This window comes from Mixophyes fleayi, chromosome 6, assembly GCF_038048845.1.
Source record: "Mixophyes fleayi isolate aMixFle1 chromosome 6, aMixFle1.hap1, whole genome shotgun sequence".
Lineage (NCBI taxonomy): Eukaryota > Metazoa > Chordata > Amphibia > Anura > Limnodynastidae > Mixophyes > Mixophyes fleayi.
This window is the reverse complement of record NC_134407.1, coordinates 43,959,895-43,976,149: the sequence shown is the minus strand read 5'-3', so window position 1 is coordinate 43,976,149 and position 16,255 is coordinate 43,959,895. Positions and strand designations below refer to the sequence as shown.

The 16,255-nt window shown below is 37.7% G+C and overlaps 1 protein-coding gene across 1 annotated transcript in view; it reads right to left on the bottom strand.

The window, feature by feature from the left end:
* PCDH15 (protocadherin related 15) overlaps positions 1–16,255 on the bottom strand; it is a 945,519-nt gene that overhangs the window by 394,957 nt on the left and 534,307 nt on the right. The window contains exon 13 of the mRNA XM_075216373.1: positions 15,314–15,448. Coding sequence (XP_075072474.1) covers positions 15,314–15,448 — 135 coding nt within the window. The remainder of the gene's footprint in view (positions 1–15,313; positions 15,449–16,255) is intronic.

Below are 16,255 nucleotides of genomic sequence, written 5' to 3'. Positions count from 1 at the left end.
TGCAATACCACATTCACACTGTCCAATATTTAGCCACACTGCAAAAGGATTTTTTACCCTTTTAATGCTGTCCCACAACATCTATCTAGCAGGAAAAATGCATTTAATGTACCCCATGATTACGGGTTGTTATGGAAAATGAGGAAATACCTCACATCAAGCAACACACCCATTGCACATGCTAATGTGGCATAAGAACTGTTGAATGTAATAATGCTACCAAAAGCAATAGGCATCATGAAATGCCAAGTACACAACAGAAATATGGATGTGGTGTCCAAATGTAATACAGAGCTGGCAAAATAGCAAATTCAGCTGCACAAAAAGTGACAGAAATATGAAAAAATTACAGTTATTGTAATCCCTGATGAATAAACATTAATCTCTATGCAAAATATTTGTTCTCCACTGAAGGTCTCAAGCTGGTAGCAGGGGGGATGTAAACCAGACCACACAGGTTTGTGGCATAGTAATGACGGTAAGCCTGTTGCACTAAAAAGTTTGTACTCTGTTTTGTTACAGGTTAGTCATGGTTTAACACACTTATCAAACACTGATGATAAATTTACCCACAAGTGATTAAAAGATTGCAATAAGTTTTAGTTTGCCTGGATTTATTTTTCTGGGTGGGTAGAGGCTTGGCCCTTGCTCACAGTCACAGCAAACATAAGACATTGGTGAAAGATTTAAGTGATGCAAACTCTGCTGATTAATAACTACTGTGTTTTGGAAAGAGACTTTATTCTTTATGGCCTATTCGCAGAGCAAATCATCATCATCATTTATTTATATAGCGCCAGCAAAGTCCACAGCGCTTTACAATTGAGAACAAACAGCAATAAAACAATACTGGGTAAAACATATAGAGAGGTAAGAGGGCCCTGCTCACAAGCTTACAATCTATGGGAGCAAATGCATGAACTAGGTGTTTTTTTTCTGTATGTCGTAAAAGGTATGTTTTTGAAGAAAGAAGCAGACATGGAGCATAACTAAATAAAAAAATATATTTCAATAATTTGTATACAGGTACGGGTTACCACAAGTGATACAATCAGACCAAGGTATGCATTTCACGAGTACAGTGTTTAAAGTAATGAGTAATTTTATGGGTTTGGGTTAGGCCCCTTATACCCAGTGAAGGGCAGTCTTAATGCTTCAGCATACCATGTCATTTTGGACAATGTTATGCTCCCAACATTGTGGCAACAGTTTGAGGAAGGTCCTTTTCAATTTCAACATGATTGTGCCTCAGTGCACAAAGCAAGGACTACAAAGACATGGTTTCATAAGTTCAGTGTGGAAGAATTTGACTGGCCCACACAGAGCCCAGACCTCAACCTCATCGAACACCTTTCGGATGAACAGAGATTGTGAGCCAGGCCTTTTCATCCAACATCAGTGATTGACCTCATAAATGTTCTACAGAATGAATGGGCGCAAATCCCACAGAAACACTCCAACATCTTGTGGAAAGCTTTCCAAGAAGAGTAGAAGCTGTTATTGCTGCAAAAGGGGGACCAACTCCATATTAAAGTATATGTAATTGAATACAATGTCATTACAGTCCCTGTTGGTGTTTTGGTCAAGTGTCTGAATAGTTTTGTCCATATATTGTATGAGTGATAATTTGCTGCTATCTATTATGATTATACCTAAAGTCCCGCTCAAGTTTTTGAACTATGTAACTGATGTTGCCTCCTCATTGATGTCCTTTTTACTAATTACAGTGGTCTATGCATTGTGTAGAGACTAAATAAAAGTGTGCTATCTTGTAGGTATGGTGGTGCATGACTGGCTGGGTTTGGATTAAGTACAATCACAGGATACCTTCTCTTGGAGCAAAAATCACCCTAACTCCAAACCTTTGCTTCCGTTATCACACTCAATTAAGCCAATTAAGCTTTACATTGGGAGAAAGAAGAAATCATTTATGGCTGCACCAGTGTGATAAATGCCTGGACTAGGTAATGTAGAGCATTGTATGGATCTTAGTGGCTGATCCCTCCCCTGGATCCTGCCACCTTACTTCATGCGGCCACGGATTATATGATCCATTCCTCCGTCTCTTCCCTTATGTGTGTGGCTGAATCCTCTTTGTGTGCCCACCTCCATCACTGACAAAGTCTATTTTTCTATCTATAACAGGTGTGCTATCCCATGTGTGCAGGCTGCAAGGGAGGCAGATATAAGAGTCTGCCTCTCCAAAACAGCGAGGATGGAAACATGTAAGTGTGTAAGGGAAGATGGTAGTAGGATTAATAATTTAATGGTGGGTGTGGGTGGGGGCTAACTATTTTATGTTAGGTGCTATTTATTTGTGCGGTGATAGTGAAATATTTAATTTAATAGTGGGACCTATTATTTTACTGTGAGGTGATAAGACCGTTAATTTAATTTAATTTAATTTAATGCTGGGCTGGTTTGGCAGCTGTAAGTTGAATGTGGAGTTTGGGGAAAAGGGGGGGCTACTTAATAAATGTGAACTTGAATTATTTAATGATGGCGATGGTTGTGGGAAATGGGTATATTTATTAAATGTAAATGCTATTAATTTATTGATAGGGCTATTTGACGGAAATAGGTTTATGTATTAAATGTGAATACTTCTAATGTTGAGGCGAGTTCGGGGGAAATAATTATATTTATTAAATATGTATGATATTAATTTAATGTTGGGGCTGGTTGGAGGAAATAGTACTAATACAAAATGTGTATACTAGCAATTTAATGTCAGGGCGTGTTGGAGGGAAATATGTCTATTTATTAAATGTGAATAGTATTAATTTTATTGAATTTAATGTTGGGACTGGTTGCAGGAGGGAGGCCTATTTATTAACGTGAGTGTTATTGAGTTAACACCTGGTCTGGTTGGGGCTGTCTAAATTTTATGTACCTTTCTTTTTTTCCAAATAGGGCCAAAACATTCCAGGTTCCAGACAGGTATCGACTGAGCTTAATACACAATTCACAAGCAGGAAGTGAAAACTGTAAGAACAGGTAAGAGAGAACAGGACAGTCTGCCAACTGTCCTGATTCTGTAGGGGCCTACCCGAATTTGGGTAACGATCCCGCATTTGGGTAACTATCCCGCTTGGTCAGGATTTAGTCCAGCTGCAAGGATAGTTGGGAAGTATGTCCCGCTTCTCACTACTCTGCTTGTGAATAGAGAGCTGTGTGCACCTAACAGTAGTGCACACGGTATTGCCAGTGTATTTGTTTGTAAATATAACTATATTACACCATAGGGGTACCACTGTCGTGCCCCACACAGCCTAAATCCAACTCTGCCTCCGTGGCTTCAGTATATAAAGGATTTGGATGCCCATAGTCTGTGTCCTGTGAACAGTACTGAAAAGGCCAGGTTTGTAAACATGATTAGATTAAATAATCAACAATAGGCAGGACTACATGTCAGACAATTCAATACAATTCAATTACTATATAAAGCTCTTATTTATCTGCAGACCAAAGGCAGCATCAAACAAGTATAGTTTAGTCATTAGGTAAGATCAATTATACAAATGTCTTCCACACCAAACAAAGTATAAATAACCCTTTTAAAAAAATTGAGCATATTTTCACATAAAAATAAGTATTTTCATATTGTTTTTCTCTTATTCTCTTTGAAATAAACTTATTGAAATGGCAGTACAAATACAAATACAGATCACAAAAGATTCAGCAGAAGACAGCAGGTTTCTTAAAAATAGAAATATCACATAACAAAACAGAGCAAAATGCCACACTGTACAATGCCAAGCATTCCATAATGCTTATTCTAATTACTTTGTAATTGCTCGATCCCTGAGGATCTCTTTCTTTCTGGTGCTTCAGAGTGAAACAGAAGGAAACACCCCACTCTAAAATTGTTTCAGGAAAATGTGTCCACAAAAATACATACTCTCACTCAGTGGACAACTATATGTAGAAGATGCAGTCACCATACAATTTTACACTGTACAATTTTAAAACAATATGGGATTTTCATTGTCTGCTAGCCTTCTATACTGTATCTGCAATACTAGACTTCCTTGCACCATTAACATACAAAGCTGTACTTTAAAATGTTAGTGCCTGAAGCAAGAGGGAAAACTGTCAACCCACCTAGCCTTCAATTTGAACCAAATTAAGCTAAAATATTCATAAACTGTGCCCCTTCAGCATTGAGCCCTGGGCGATGGCCCCTCTCGCACAGCCCCAGCTGCGGCTTTATTAATATATGTTTTCCCTTTGGAGATACGAAGATGTGAATTTATAGCAGAAAGTTCATATATAAACACTTATAAATATAAACATTTGAGGAAGACTTCAATTTGGTTTGTATTTGTGTGTTCTTTAGGCATAGTAGTACTCCAGTCTCCATATATTTCAAGAATTACACCAAAACAATATTGATTGCAATTGATGGGGAGGCTTGATATCAGCAGAGCATAAGAGGGAGTCCCAGGATAGGACATTAACAGATCATAGCTCCCATTTGATGAGATTATGTTCAAATTATTACCATTTTATGGCATTCTGGTGGAAAAATAAGATGCATCGTCTTTCGCCAAATTGTCAACTGAAAATACCATCACACATGCATCAACCGATTTTGAAATTATATATTCTCCAACATTTCTTATTCACCACTATAGTACTATGCAAGCAGCCATGACTTCTTTTTGCTGCAGCTATGTTCTCTAGTTCAAAACAGCAGTTAAACAGTTGTACTATAGAGAGGTTGTTAAATTAAAATGTTTCACCCATGATACAATAAGAAAATAATCTCAAATTATGAAAATGTTGTCATTGATTTTTTTTTCTCTTTCCTTTACATTGTAATTCAGTTTGTCAGTGTATATCTAATTTCTATTTGTCAGAATAACGTAAAAACAATAAAATCATGCAAGTAAAGTGAATAATAATTCAAATTGACAACAGTCCGTGTGTGTGTTATAGAGTACAGTCAGATATACAGACATAAAGCATGGTCCTGAAGAGGTCATATGCTTCAAACACAATAACATTTCTAATTTCCTCCAGTTTAAGTTTTGATTAATTAATGATACTCCAGGGGCACACGGAGGATTGTCGGGGGGGGGGGGGGGGTGTTTCTCCCCGCCGACCCTAAAAAAACAAAAAAACAAAAAACAAACTGAGAGAGAGCTGCTGCGCATGCGCAGCTCCATTTCGCCAGCGCTGTCCTATACAGCAGCCGCGGCGCTGTCTAAGAAGCGTCTGCGGCGGTGCTGTATACAATACAGCACCGCCGCGGACGCTTCTTTGACAGCGTCACGGCTGCTGTATAGGACAGTGGCCACTTAGTTAGCGCAGGGGAGGTTTCTAGAGACTCAGAAACCCCCCCTGCATGCGCCACTGTACTCCACTGATTTAAAGCATACAAATGAGATTTCTGTGACAACAGACAGTCACAAATCAGGAAGTAGAGTGGATGTACTACAAGAGTAGAACAGAATAGAAAAATCAATGTAAATACGTTATATGCAGCATGAAATTGTCTGAAAATAGAACTGCAAACACCAATGTCAATGCCTACAGCTGAAATCTGCAATGATACTTGAACCAGACTGCAGGTTATCAAGAAGCAACAGATTCGGTTATAATGAAAAGTATGTATTTTATCCTAAAACACCAGGTTAGAAAAACAAGTTTTACTTCTACCTGACAAATGCTTTCCCCACTAGTGCACAAAAGATCATACTTTGAATGTAATTCAATGCAGTTTCTTTGGGTCACAATTTGAATAATATAAGAGCAAATGGCATGTTTGTGCCATTGTTTATACTGTCAAGTACTTAAATCTTTAGACCGTGTTAACAAGTATGTGGGATAATTCACTATTAGCTCCAATAGTTGAATCGTCAGTGAACAAATTCAATCTTTTTTATTCATAGTTAACTGAAAAAGACTTATAAGAGTATACAAATTTAATTACCATGTAAATGTGTTCTTTTTGTTGTTTACTTGGATGTGTTGTTAAAAAGCAACATTTTAAAAGAAAATTTTGTTCTGAATTCTGAAAATTCTTTCAGCTTGACCTTTGTGAACCAATTTGGTGGCTGCAAACACAAGTATTTGTAGAAGCCTGACATTTGCTGCATTTCTTTGCTCCCCTCTGTTACAACTCTGCTCCAAAAACTAGATCCTTGTAATAACAGCCATGGTCCAGAAGTATAATGAAAACAAACTATTTTATTGCAGTGAGAACTCAATCCAGGTAATGCAAGGTAAACACAGACCAGGTAAAACTGGATATATAAACAAACATCTGGGTGTGGCTCGATAACAAGTAAATGGTAATGAAAGCAACAAATCAGGTATAGTTAACTTAGCTGAACAATGATTAGCAGCAAGGACCAGGAATTCACAGGAACTATTAAGTTTGCAGAACGTCCAAAGTACAAGACAGTGTTCAGGTTAACATCCAGGTGTGACTGGGTACAGATGAGTAGTAAGTGGTTACTGAACAGGTACTGGCAGGAGCAAGGATTTCACAGGAACAGAATGTAGTAATGCAGGTAGTTCAAGGGAAAAATAAACAATGACTAGCAAGGTGCATGGAGAGGAACAAGCATAAATAGTTAGTGAGGAAGGTGCGGATAATTAACAGGAGAAGAAGATTAACTCCTGCCAGTAAGGAGGAAATGTCTAAGCACAAGACTCAAAATATAGATATATTACTGGGTCTTGTGAGATATTAAAATGAACCTTAGTCTCTCTTGATCTGTGTATGTGTGTTAGGGAATTTAGACTGTAAGCTCCAATAGGGCAGGGACTGATGTGAGCGAGTTCTCTGTACAGCACTGTGGAATTAGTACCTGATGATGATGATTATATTGAGCATTCCTTATTAAACACAGGTAGGATGTATGAATTTTGTTTCACATATCAATGTGTTTGACACAACAGATTTATTACATGGGTTTGACATGTGTCTCACATCACTTTTCTGTGCTCTGTGGAACCCCTCTCATTCAATTGTTTATCTCTGTCTCAGCTTTCTTCCTTTCCCCGCCTCACATCATGATACCACATGATACCACCCTGCCACATAAAGCCCTTTCCTCACTAAAAATAACACAAGGGGACAGGTCTCCTGTTGATTTAAATATTCTGATTATCGATAAAGCAGGGGCATAAAGAGCATGGCGTCCTCCTGCAAAATCTGTGAGCAGCACCAGGCTTTGACAGCATGGGCCGGTCACACTATAACAGGGACATCCACAGCATAGGACCACACTGTCATAATGTGAAACCAGCCTCAACCTGGTCAGTACAGAGCAGAAATCTCTAGAGAAATCACCCAACCACCCCCAAAAAAATGTAAAAAATGTGAGGACTCCCACCCAGGGACAACCAACCCCACGTTGAATAGCACTGTAGCTCTTACTAGCACCCCTGAAAATAGATCAAATACTATTGTGGAACAGCAAGTCCCATTTATTCTTCATCTGACAAACTTATAGTGCATGTCTCAGACAAGGCATCATGCCAATGGGTCAATATGCCATGTAGTTCTGTACCATAGCCTCAGAATTGTGTATGCACGATGAGGTTTTAGGCATTGTGTGGTTGCAAGGTCTCTCTGAATGCATTAAGTGTGAGTTAGCATTGGTACTTTCATGAAAATCTTGATGATTTGAGAATAGCAAAGCAGTATTTATCTAAACTGAGGTATATACATAATTGGATTTTAAATCATTGTCTTTTGTGTTTAATATATGCAAGGAGAGAAACTTAATGTACAAAATCCCTTTAACTGAACCAAAAGTAGGTTAAAAAGGGTGCAATATACTTGCATTAACAAAGCATCATGTGAGGCACAAAACGGCTGTTGATACTGAATGTCTCCCCTCGGGGTCAGCAACTTATGTTTGATAAATTAATGCATTTATATAGGACATGAAATCTGTGAATAAAGAGGTTTGATTTTTTAATTGTGCACCTTGTATTATACTCTATTTGCTTGAACATGCTAAAAGCTGAAAGCACCGGAATTGGGATGCTCACAAGAGCTACAGGCAGTGAGAGAATGCAGGTTAAAAGTATATTGCTATACAGCCATATTGTTACTACATGGATTTTAGTGCCCCTACAACAAATATGCTGTTATCTACTGTTCCTTAGCATCAATAGCATCTGCTGATACCTCTCAAACTCTCCCTTTAGAGGTGGCTACTTCTTCTGTTGGAGTGGGACAGGAGAGCTAGTAAGAATCGTCCTTGTGGAATATGTTCTAAGAAATTTCTTCCACTGGAGAAAAATAGTCAATCAGAGATAGGAATCTTTCGGCCATAAAACTAACATGATAGATATTAAGGCATTTACTAGAATGGGCATTCTTTCCTTTCGCCATTTATAAAGATCCCAAGAATATGTAAACAGCACAACATCTGAGCCTCCTCCTGAACCATGCTTCATGCTCACTGAGCATTATTATTTTCCCAGGTAAATTAATTGTTGGCTTTCTACCCTGGCTCCAATAATATAAAAACAGATGTATTTTCTTGATAGCAACTATTCTAGATCAGATAAAGAACTCTCTCACATAATTAACACATTTTGAATTCTTGCATATACGTCCACCACCTCTGTAAATATTCCATCAGACAAATCCTTTGTGGCTGAGGAGCTTTCTGCTAAACTGGTCTCATTTTTGTGACAACTGAATATTTTTCTGGACATGATTGAATAAAAAAAGCTCAGAAATTGTTAGTGAAAGCTATTAGTGACAAGGTGCATGTCATATTTTTCCATATGTGTACAAAACAATTGTATCAGTCTTCGGCAAGTCCTCTAATGACCCTCCGAAATTCAAAAAATTTCTTTCAAAGTAAGTGCTGGATCCAAGTCACAATGAAACAATGTCAACCAAGTTCTGAATCAGTATTTGAGGTCCCACACTTATGTTCATCACGGTGACTGGAGTAACTCACTTCTGTGGGGTATACCAACAACAATCACATACATGACTCCACCAAAAACACTACTTCCTTAATAGTATGTTCCAAAAATTCCAGATATTTTTCACTCTCCTCTTTTAGTGTAGGCAACATATAATACCATGACCAATATTTCAATTGTCTGGTATGACGTTTGCAAGTTGCACCTCATCAAAATATAGTGATAATTAAACATTGAAGGCCCATTCCTCAACTAAGAGGATTTCTACCAGAAATATCAAATTAAGAAGTCATTGAAAGATTCAGAGCTGATTCCATTTGTCTTAAATTATCTTTTTTATTACAAATATTAAATGCTTTCTATGTATAATTATTAAAACCTTTTAGCATCAGTCATTTTAATTCTTGCAAAAAGACTCCTGAAATACAATAAGAATTTGATATTAGTCACAGTTTCTAAAATTCCCCAATCCAACTTAGGTCAACAAAGGGTCTCTGGTGGCTTCCCATAAGAGGGAACGGTTCTGTAAGAAATCTCTCCTTGTGTTCTCTGTCTCAAGCACTGTTCCCATTTTTCCTCCTTCTTGACCATTCCCAGCTGATAGCACCTCTATCACATATTGGCGCACTTTGTGACATGTGAGCACATGCCTATAAAGTCAAATTTTACCTTATTTAAACTTGTCCAGTTTATTGCCTGTTGCATGTGCAATAGGTTGGTTTGGCAATAATTTATACTTTATTAATACAGAGCCAAATCAGTGAACAAAGAGGATTGTGTTAAATTTGAGGCCAATTTTACAATTTTGGTCCATGCTATGGCGTGATCGTGCTGCATGAGTTTTAAGAGCCACCCCAGTTTATGTATCAAAAGGTAAAAGGCTAGATTTACTTAAGTGCAGTTTTGAAAAATTGGAGATGTTGCCTATAGCAACCAATCAGATTCTAGCTGTCATCTTGTAGAATATACTAAATAGATGATAACTAGAATGTGATTGGTTGCTATAGGCAACATCTCCACTTTTTCAAAACCAGACTTTAGTAAATATACCCCAAAGTCTTTGGAGAACATCTGGGCAAGGGGAGACATTAGAAATTGTTCATCCAGAAATGTACAGATATTTGTAGCCACTCCATCCATATTGTTTCTATGCCTATCATGTCAAAACTGTAACTGGATTACAAAAGGTGGCCAGGTCCCCCTTCCCACTAATGGATTTAAAATTAACTTGTGAGATTTATTTACTTGTGAGAGTGAGGGAGTAATTTATCTTATTAAATGTCCAAGTGACCTGCCCTATGTGAGTCAGACTTCATGGCCTATGACAATTAGACTTCATGAACGTAAAAGCAGGTCAGGATTTATATACATAGACATTAAATAAACATTCTTTAAATTGAAAACTGGAAAAAGATAGACGAAAGCAAAAAAAGAGTGCTCCCACTTGGTAAGAATTTTGTGGAACATTTCTGAATTGCAAAATGGACAAGATACAACGCAAAAGCCTTTATTGTGATAAATACTACTTTGTTTCTACCAATGTGAGATATATACAAAGGGATAGGAGTTTGAACTGGAAATTGAAGGGACTGGGCAGAGCAAGGTCATACTTGCTAATTATAGAGTAGATGCGCCAGTGTCCCTAGTTTTACACACCAGTGCAAAAATGAGTTTTCATTTTATGAAAATAAATTTTAAAAAAAATTAAATAAAGGAGTGGAAATAATAATTGTTTAAGGGCATTACTTGCTTTGTTTAAATACATAAAAACAGTTGAATTTTGCACCAGCAATTTGGTGGAGAAGTTCAATAAAAAGCTTCAGCTACACATAAGTTACATGCAATGTTCTAATGTCATCAACTATGCTTTAAATAAGCCTAAAATTAGAATATTTTTTTTAGGAGAAATATGGAAATGCATAATTCAAATAAAGGGATTTTGCTAAAGTCATAGGAGGATGGATGTCATTTGACATTTACACTTTTGGACAGTGAACCATTTCAGAGTTTTTTGACCTGACCCTCTGTAAACCTAAGCACACATCACCATAAGAGTGTACCATATAGGTGCAACAGCGTAATTATTTCTGATGTGCATGCCGTGCACTTCATAAATGAGAGCCAGTGTATGGAGGTGACAAGGCAAATGTTAGAGAAAGTCATTTTCCTTAAAGATTCTAAGTACATGACAATATTTTTACAGAATAGTGGATCAGCAACCTGGTGCCAGGATGCCAAATGAGTTAAATAAAGATTTTCATTTTAACTGCTTCCTATGACTCAGTGTGTCACTTTTGTTTGCGTATAACTGTCAGTTATGGGATAGTTATATACTTTGCTACACTATTCTAACCATGTATATTTAGTACTTGCAAGCAGTGCTCAACAGCTACCGACAGTCAAGTAACACTTTCTTCTAAGTTCACTAGACGGAGGGTCCTGTGTTTACACACATGCTCCCCCACAATAGCCAAGCGCATTATTGCACCAGCAACTGCAAAAGTCTCCTTTGTCTAAGTCTATAAAACCTGAGAGTAAGTAAATAGACATTTTGGAACAACGTATGGAATGGGCCTGTAATAGCATATTCAATACCTATTTCCCTTTTACACAATCTTTATAAAACTAAAGAGCTGCTGGGAGCTCAAATAGTGAAAATATCTTAATAGTCCCTTAAGAACTGTGTGTGCACAGATTCCAATGCAGGCGCACACTTCCACTTTCCAGGTGCCGGAAACCTCCCCATCCGAAAATTGTGTGGTCGGGGATTTTATGCAGCCGCGATCAACCTGATCTGCTCCTCCCCCTCTGTGTGTGCTCGCCTTCCCCTTCTTTACTATGCTGACAGCATGTCTATCTTATACACTCATATGGCTTATTTGCCACCAATGGATCTGTATCTTGGATATAGCACAAGTTAATGGAATTTAATTATAATACCTCTAAGTGGAATACTTCGCAAAATTTATGTCCGATGAAGCTTTTAGTTCAGCCTTGGAATAAAGATAAACCCATTTTGATTAATATTGCCCACTTAGGTGTATACATTTTAAGATGTGTGGGTCTGATATTCTTTTTTAATATATATTTTAAAATATTTTTAAATATTTTTAGTTGAATGGGGTTACTGTTGGGAAGAGATGGGAAGAGAGAGAGAGAGTAAAAGGGAAGAATCTGCCTCTGCAACATATGGAACATGGAAAAATGTCTGTCTTAATGTAATATGGGTGGGGTTGTAGCCTATTAATTTTATGGTGTGGTGAGGGTTAGGAATTTATTATTTGATGGTGGAGCTACTTCATTTATTAGCGACGTGGACTATTTAATTTGATAGTGGTGTCATGGTGGAAGCTATTTAATTTAGTGATGGGGCCAATTAATTGAAGGTGGTGTGCTGGAACAATTAATTTAATGCTAGGGCAGTTGAGGGCTATTAATTGAATGTGGGCCTGAGTTTGTGGAAATGTAGAGCAATTTATTAAATGTGAATACTAATTATTTGATGTCTGAACTGGTTGAGGGGGGAGATATAAATTTCATGTTGGGGCTGGTGCCATTGATTTAATGTTGGGCTATTTAGGGGAAGGGAGGGCTAGAGTGTTCACTGGTTACCTGGCCTTCTTAGTTCATGTCCCCTAACTTTTTTTCAAACAGAGCCCCAACATTCCCCTATCCAGACAAGCAACAACTGATCTCTGCAATTAGTGAAAGCAGCATGAACATACATGTAGGATATAGCAGGACAGTCTGCCAACAGTCTCAATTCTTGTAGGGCAGTCCTAAAGCTGGTTGTCTTTCCTACTCAGTCAAGACTTTGTTGGACAATTAGGAAATTTGCACTAGTTCTTATTTATACACCTAACAGTAGTGCACATAGCATTGACCGTGTATTTGAAAGGTATAGGAGGTGTTGTGGAGAGACCTACCATAGTCTAAAATGATAGTCACATCCTTGCATGTTGTTCAAGCCCACTCTGGGGGTGTGGAGTGTAAACTCCCCTTAGGAATACTTGCATTTGCGACTGCAATTATATTTTCATTTTGTGTACACACTCTGAGAGCAGATTTACAAACTTAAAAATGTATTAAATTATATAGCTATGGTTAAAAAAATGACCTAGATCATAACTACCTATTTTTGAACTTATCAGTTATTGATCTATTAAATCATTACATAAATGTATTAAGAACTTAATGAATTGTATTATACTACATATGTTTAATTCCTGGGACCCTTTTTTCTTACTGTATTTTCCAATTAAATGTACAAAGCACATTGTCACTATCCAGCTGCCAACTTGGCAAGCATGTCTAATGAACCATTATCAAAGTAAGTATGTTTTATATGGTCTTCTAAAAAATGTATCTTAAGAAAGTTTCACACCTTAACCAAGTTCACATCTTTTAAGCTACTAAAGCTTTGCAAATATTGAATGTTCCGCAGTTATATTATTGTTGTTAAACTGTTTTAACCTTTGGAAACAAGTCAAAACTATTAAACCACTTGCGTGCCAGAAGTACTTTCAGCACAGTGCGTGTTGAAATGCATCAAAACACCACCAAACCTTGCCTTAAACTAAAACTGTACTATATATATGAAAAGGAGTTACCTGTCGAGATGTTTCCTTGGAAACTGCCAAGATTGTTCACTTTCCATTGTAAAACTTTTTCCATTTATTTAAAGTACATGTTGGTTTCTATTCTTTACCAGAATTTCAGACGTCATTGAATAGAGCAGTACTGTATAAAAATACAGCAGGTGAATCGATATACAGTACTGTGTGTCTGGTGTGCATTGAAATTTCATGTTGTATTGAAAGTTTCTAAAAGTTCCCTTTTGTAGAAATTACCATCTTTCTAACCTGGGTATCCCATGCAGCAAATAGGGCTGGTCCATCCCTTCGGGATCCACGTAATCTTAATCTACCGCAAGTTGATCCTGCTGTGTGCTCTCAGTGCAGTAGGAGAGAATCCATCAATCTCTCTCCCATTGTGCTCATTGGAAATATTCTGGTTTTGGATAACAAAGGCATCTTGGGGAAGTAACCACACATTTGCTGCATTTATTTTTTTTAAAAAAGAAAAAAAAAGTATATTCTACAAAGGTGAACGGCCCCTTTATGCACTATGCGGAGAAAAATGACATTTTCAAAAGCACATCTAGGGCTGATGCAGAGAGGGATGTATGCCAGATTCTGCAGTGTATCTTGCATGAAATCACTGTGCACATGCCCATAAAGTGGTACACATAAGCTCATATGTAGATAGACTTGCATGATACTGGTACTTACTTCCGTCTGTGCTTGGAGAGGCGGGTTGGGGAAAGGCATGCAAACACAGGCCAAATAGATTAAAGGCATGTGCCTGCAAATGCAGTTCATGCAGACTTGCAGAAACACAATTATACGACTGTTAGGAGACGTAGGTTTTGCATCTGCTATAGGGCAGGTGCAAGTACACAATGATTTATTGTAAACCAGGCACATATCCTGCAGAGGTGGATGCATTTCGAAGATGTCTACGGCTTTGCATTCAGGCAGAAATACGTTGTTTCTGTCCTTTTTATTAAAATGTAAGTTACTCTAGGTTTGTGTCCAACTCTGCATCAGCCCCCTAATGCATGGGCAAAATGCCTTGGTTTTTGACCAGTGTGCCTTGATGGTTAATCTAGAGCAGATCAAAGTGAATGACTATCTTCCACTCTTGGGTGACACCTCTGCAAAATGTGAAAATGACGTGTGAAGAGGCATAACTGTGATGCACTGTATAATCCTGTAGATGTCACATAAAAGCCTAACCTCCTCCTACTCCCTTCAATAAAATAAACTATTCAGTATTTCTCCATAAATTCAGCTCATTGTAACCTTAGTTAAGGCTTAAATAAAATAGTGAGGGGACATTAGCACAGCAGTTCAGCAATCTTTTCTTTACATTACTCAAACTGCTCCTGGAAATGCGTTTATTTGGTAGAGGTCGGTAGAGCTGGAGTCTCATTCTACATCCTTAATGGGACCTATGTGGCACAAATGCTCATTACAGACACACACTGAGTAATGTAATAATGCTTTACGCACAATACTACCTCCTGTAATAAAATATACAATGTGTAAATAAATGAGAAGAATGCCCCTCCCCAAATTGCTGTTAGTGGGGTCCCTCTGCCATAATGAAATAGGACCTAGCCCTATATGTCAAAACAGTAAAAAATAAGTAACACACACAATTTTAAATTAAGTTTAATTTGCATGTATTAAATTATCTCTTTTGTGTTATGAATACACATTTGAATTCTTTATTCATACTACTATTGTTCTTAGGCTCACATAGTCATAACTTGTATAATACCATTTACTAACATAACCAATTGACTGAATGCAAAAAAAACCCCAAACAAACAAATACTCACTGAAAATCTATAAAGCTGCTGACGCTCTCTGTCAACTGGTTGAAGTAACGTGAGATGACGAGTAATTCCAGACTGAGTCACTGCAAACACTGTACTGTAGTCTGTTAAATACAGATGGAGCTGGGGATCTTTTGTCTGTAAAAGTAAACAGAAAATATAATATGTGTTATTGGTACATGAAAGTAAGAATGCACTTGTACCATTTATTTATTTTTATTTTAAGACAGACAAATTGTCTTCAGTTCAAACAAGGAACTCAAATGCAGCAGGCACAGCATTATGGTCAAAATCAAGGGAAAAGCATAGGTTTTTCCTTTCCATTTTTATCCATTACATCCTTCCACCATGTTTTTTTTTGTTTTTTTTTACCATATATCACTCTACATATTGACATAAGCGCAGAATAAGTTTGGTATCTATCATACATCCCAAATGTTCCAATTTCATCTGCACAAACCCGATTTGAGGGGACTGTTCCGCCCTTCTCTGGGTGGACACATTTGTCGGAGGAAATCGGTAGGTACCCAACTTACCAATGCTTGAGTCTCTTGTGTGTGCAGCAATTCAGGGTGTTTTAGGGAAAGGAAAGTGGATTAAGGGGGCCTAATGTCTCAGAAGTGCTAAACATGCCCATTGTATAATGAACACACCTCTAAAGTTTAAAACATGTTCGGCTGAGGTGTGTCTTTGTCATGATTTAGAAATTTAAATGTTGGAGATATGTATATATGCATGCTGCCCATGTTTAGTCTGCAAGTAAGATTGTGGCAGCACAGTGGCGTAGTGGTTAGCACGTCTGCCTCACAGCATTGGGGGTCATGAGTTCAATTCCCGACCATGGCCTTATCTGTGTGGAGTTTGTATGTTCTCCCTGTGTCTGCGTGGGTTTCCTCCGGGTGCTCCGGTTTCCTCCCACACTCCAAAAACATACTGGTAGGTTAA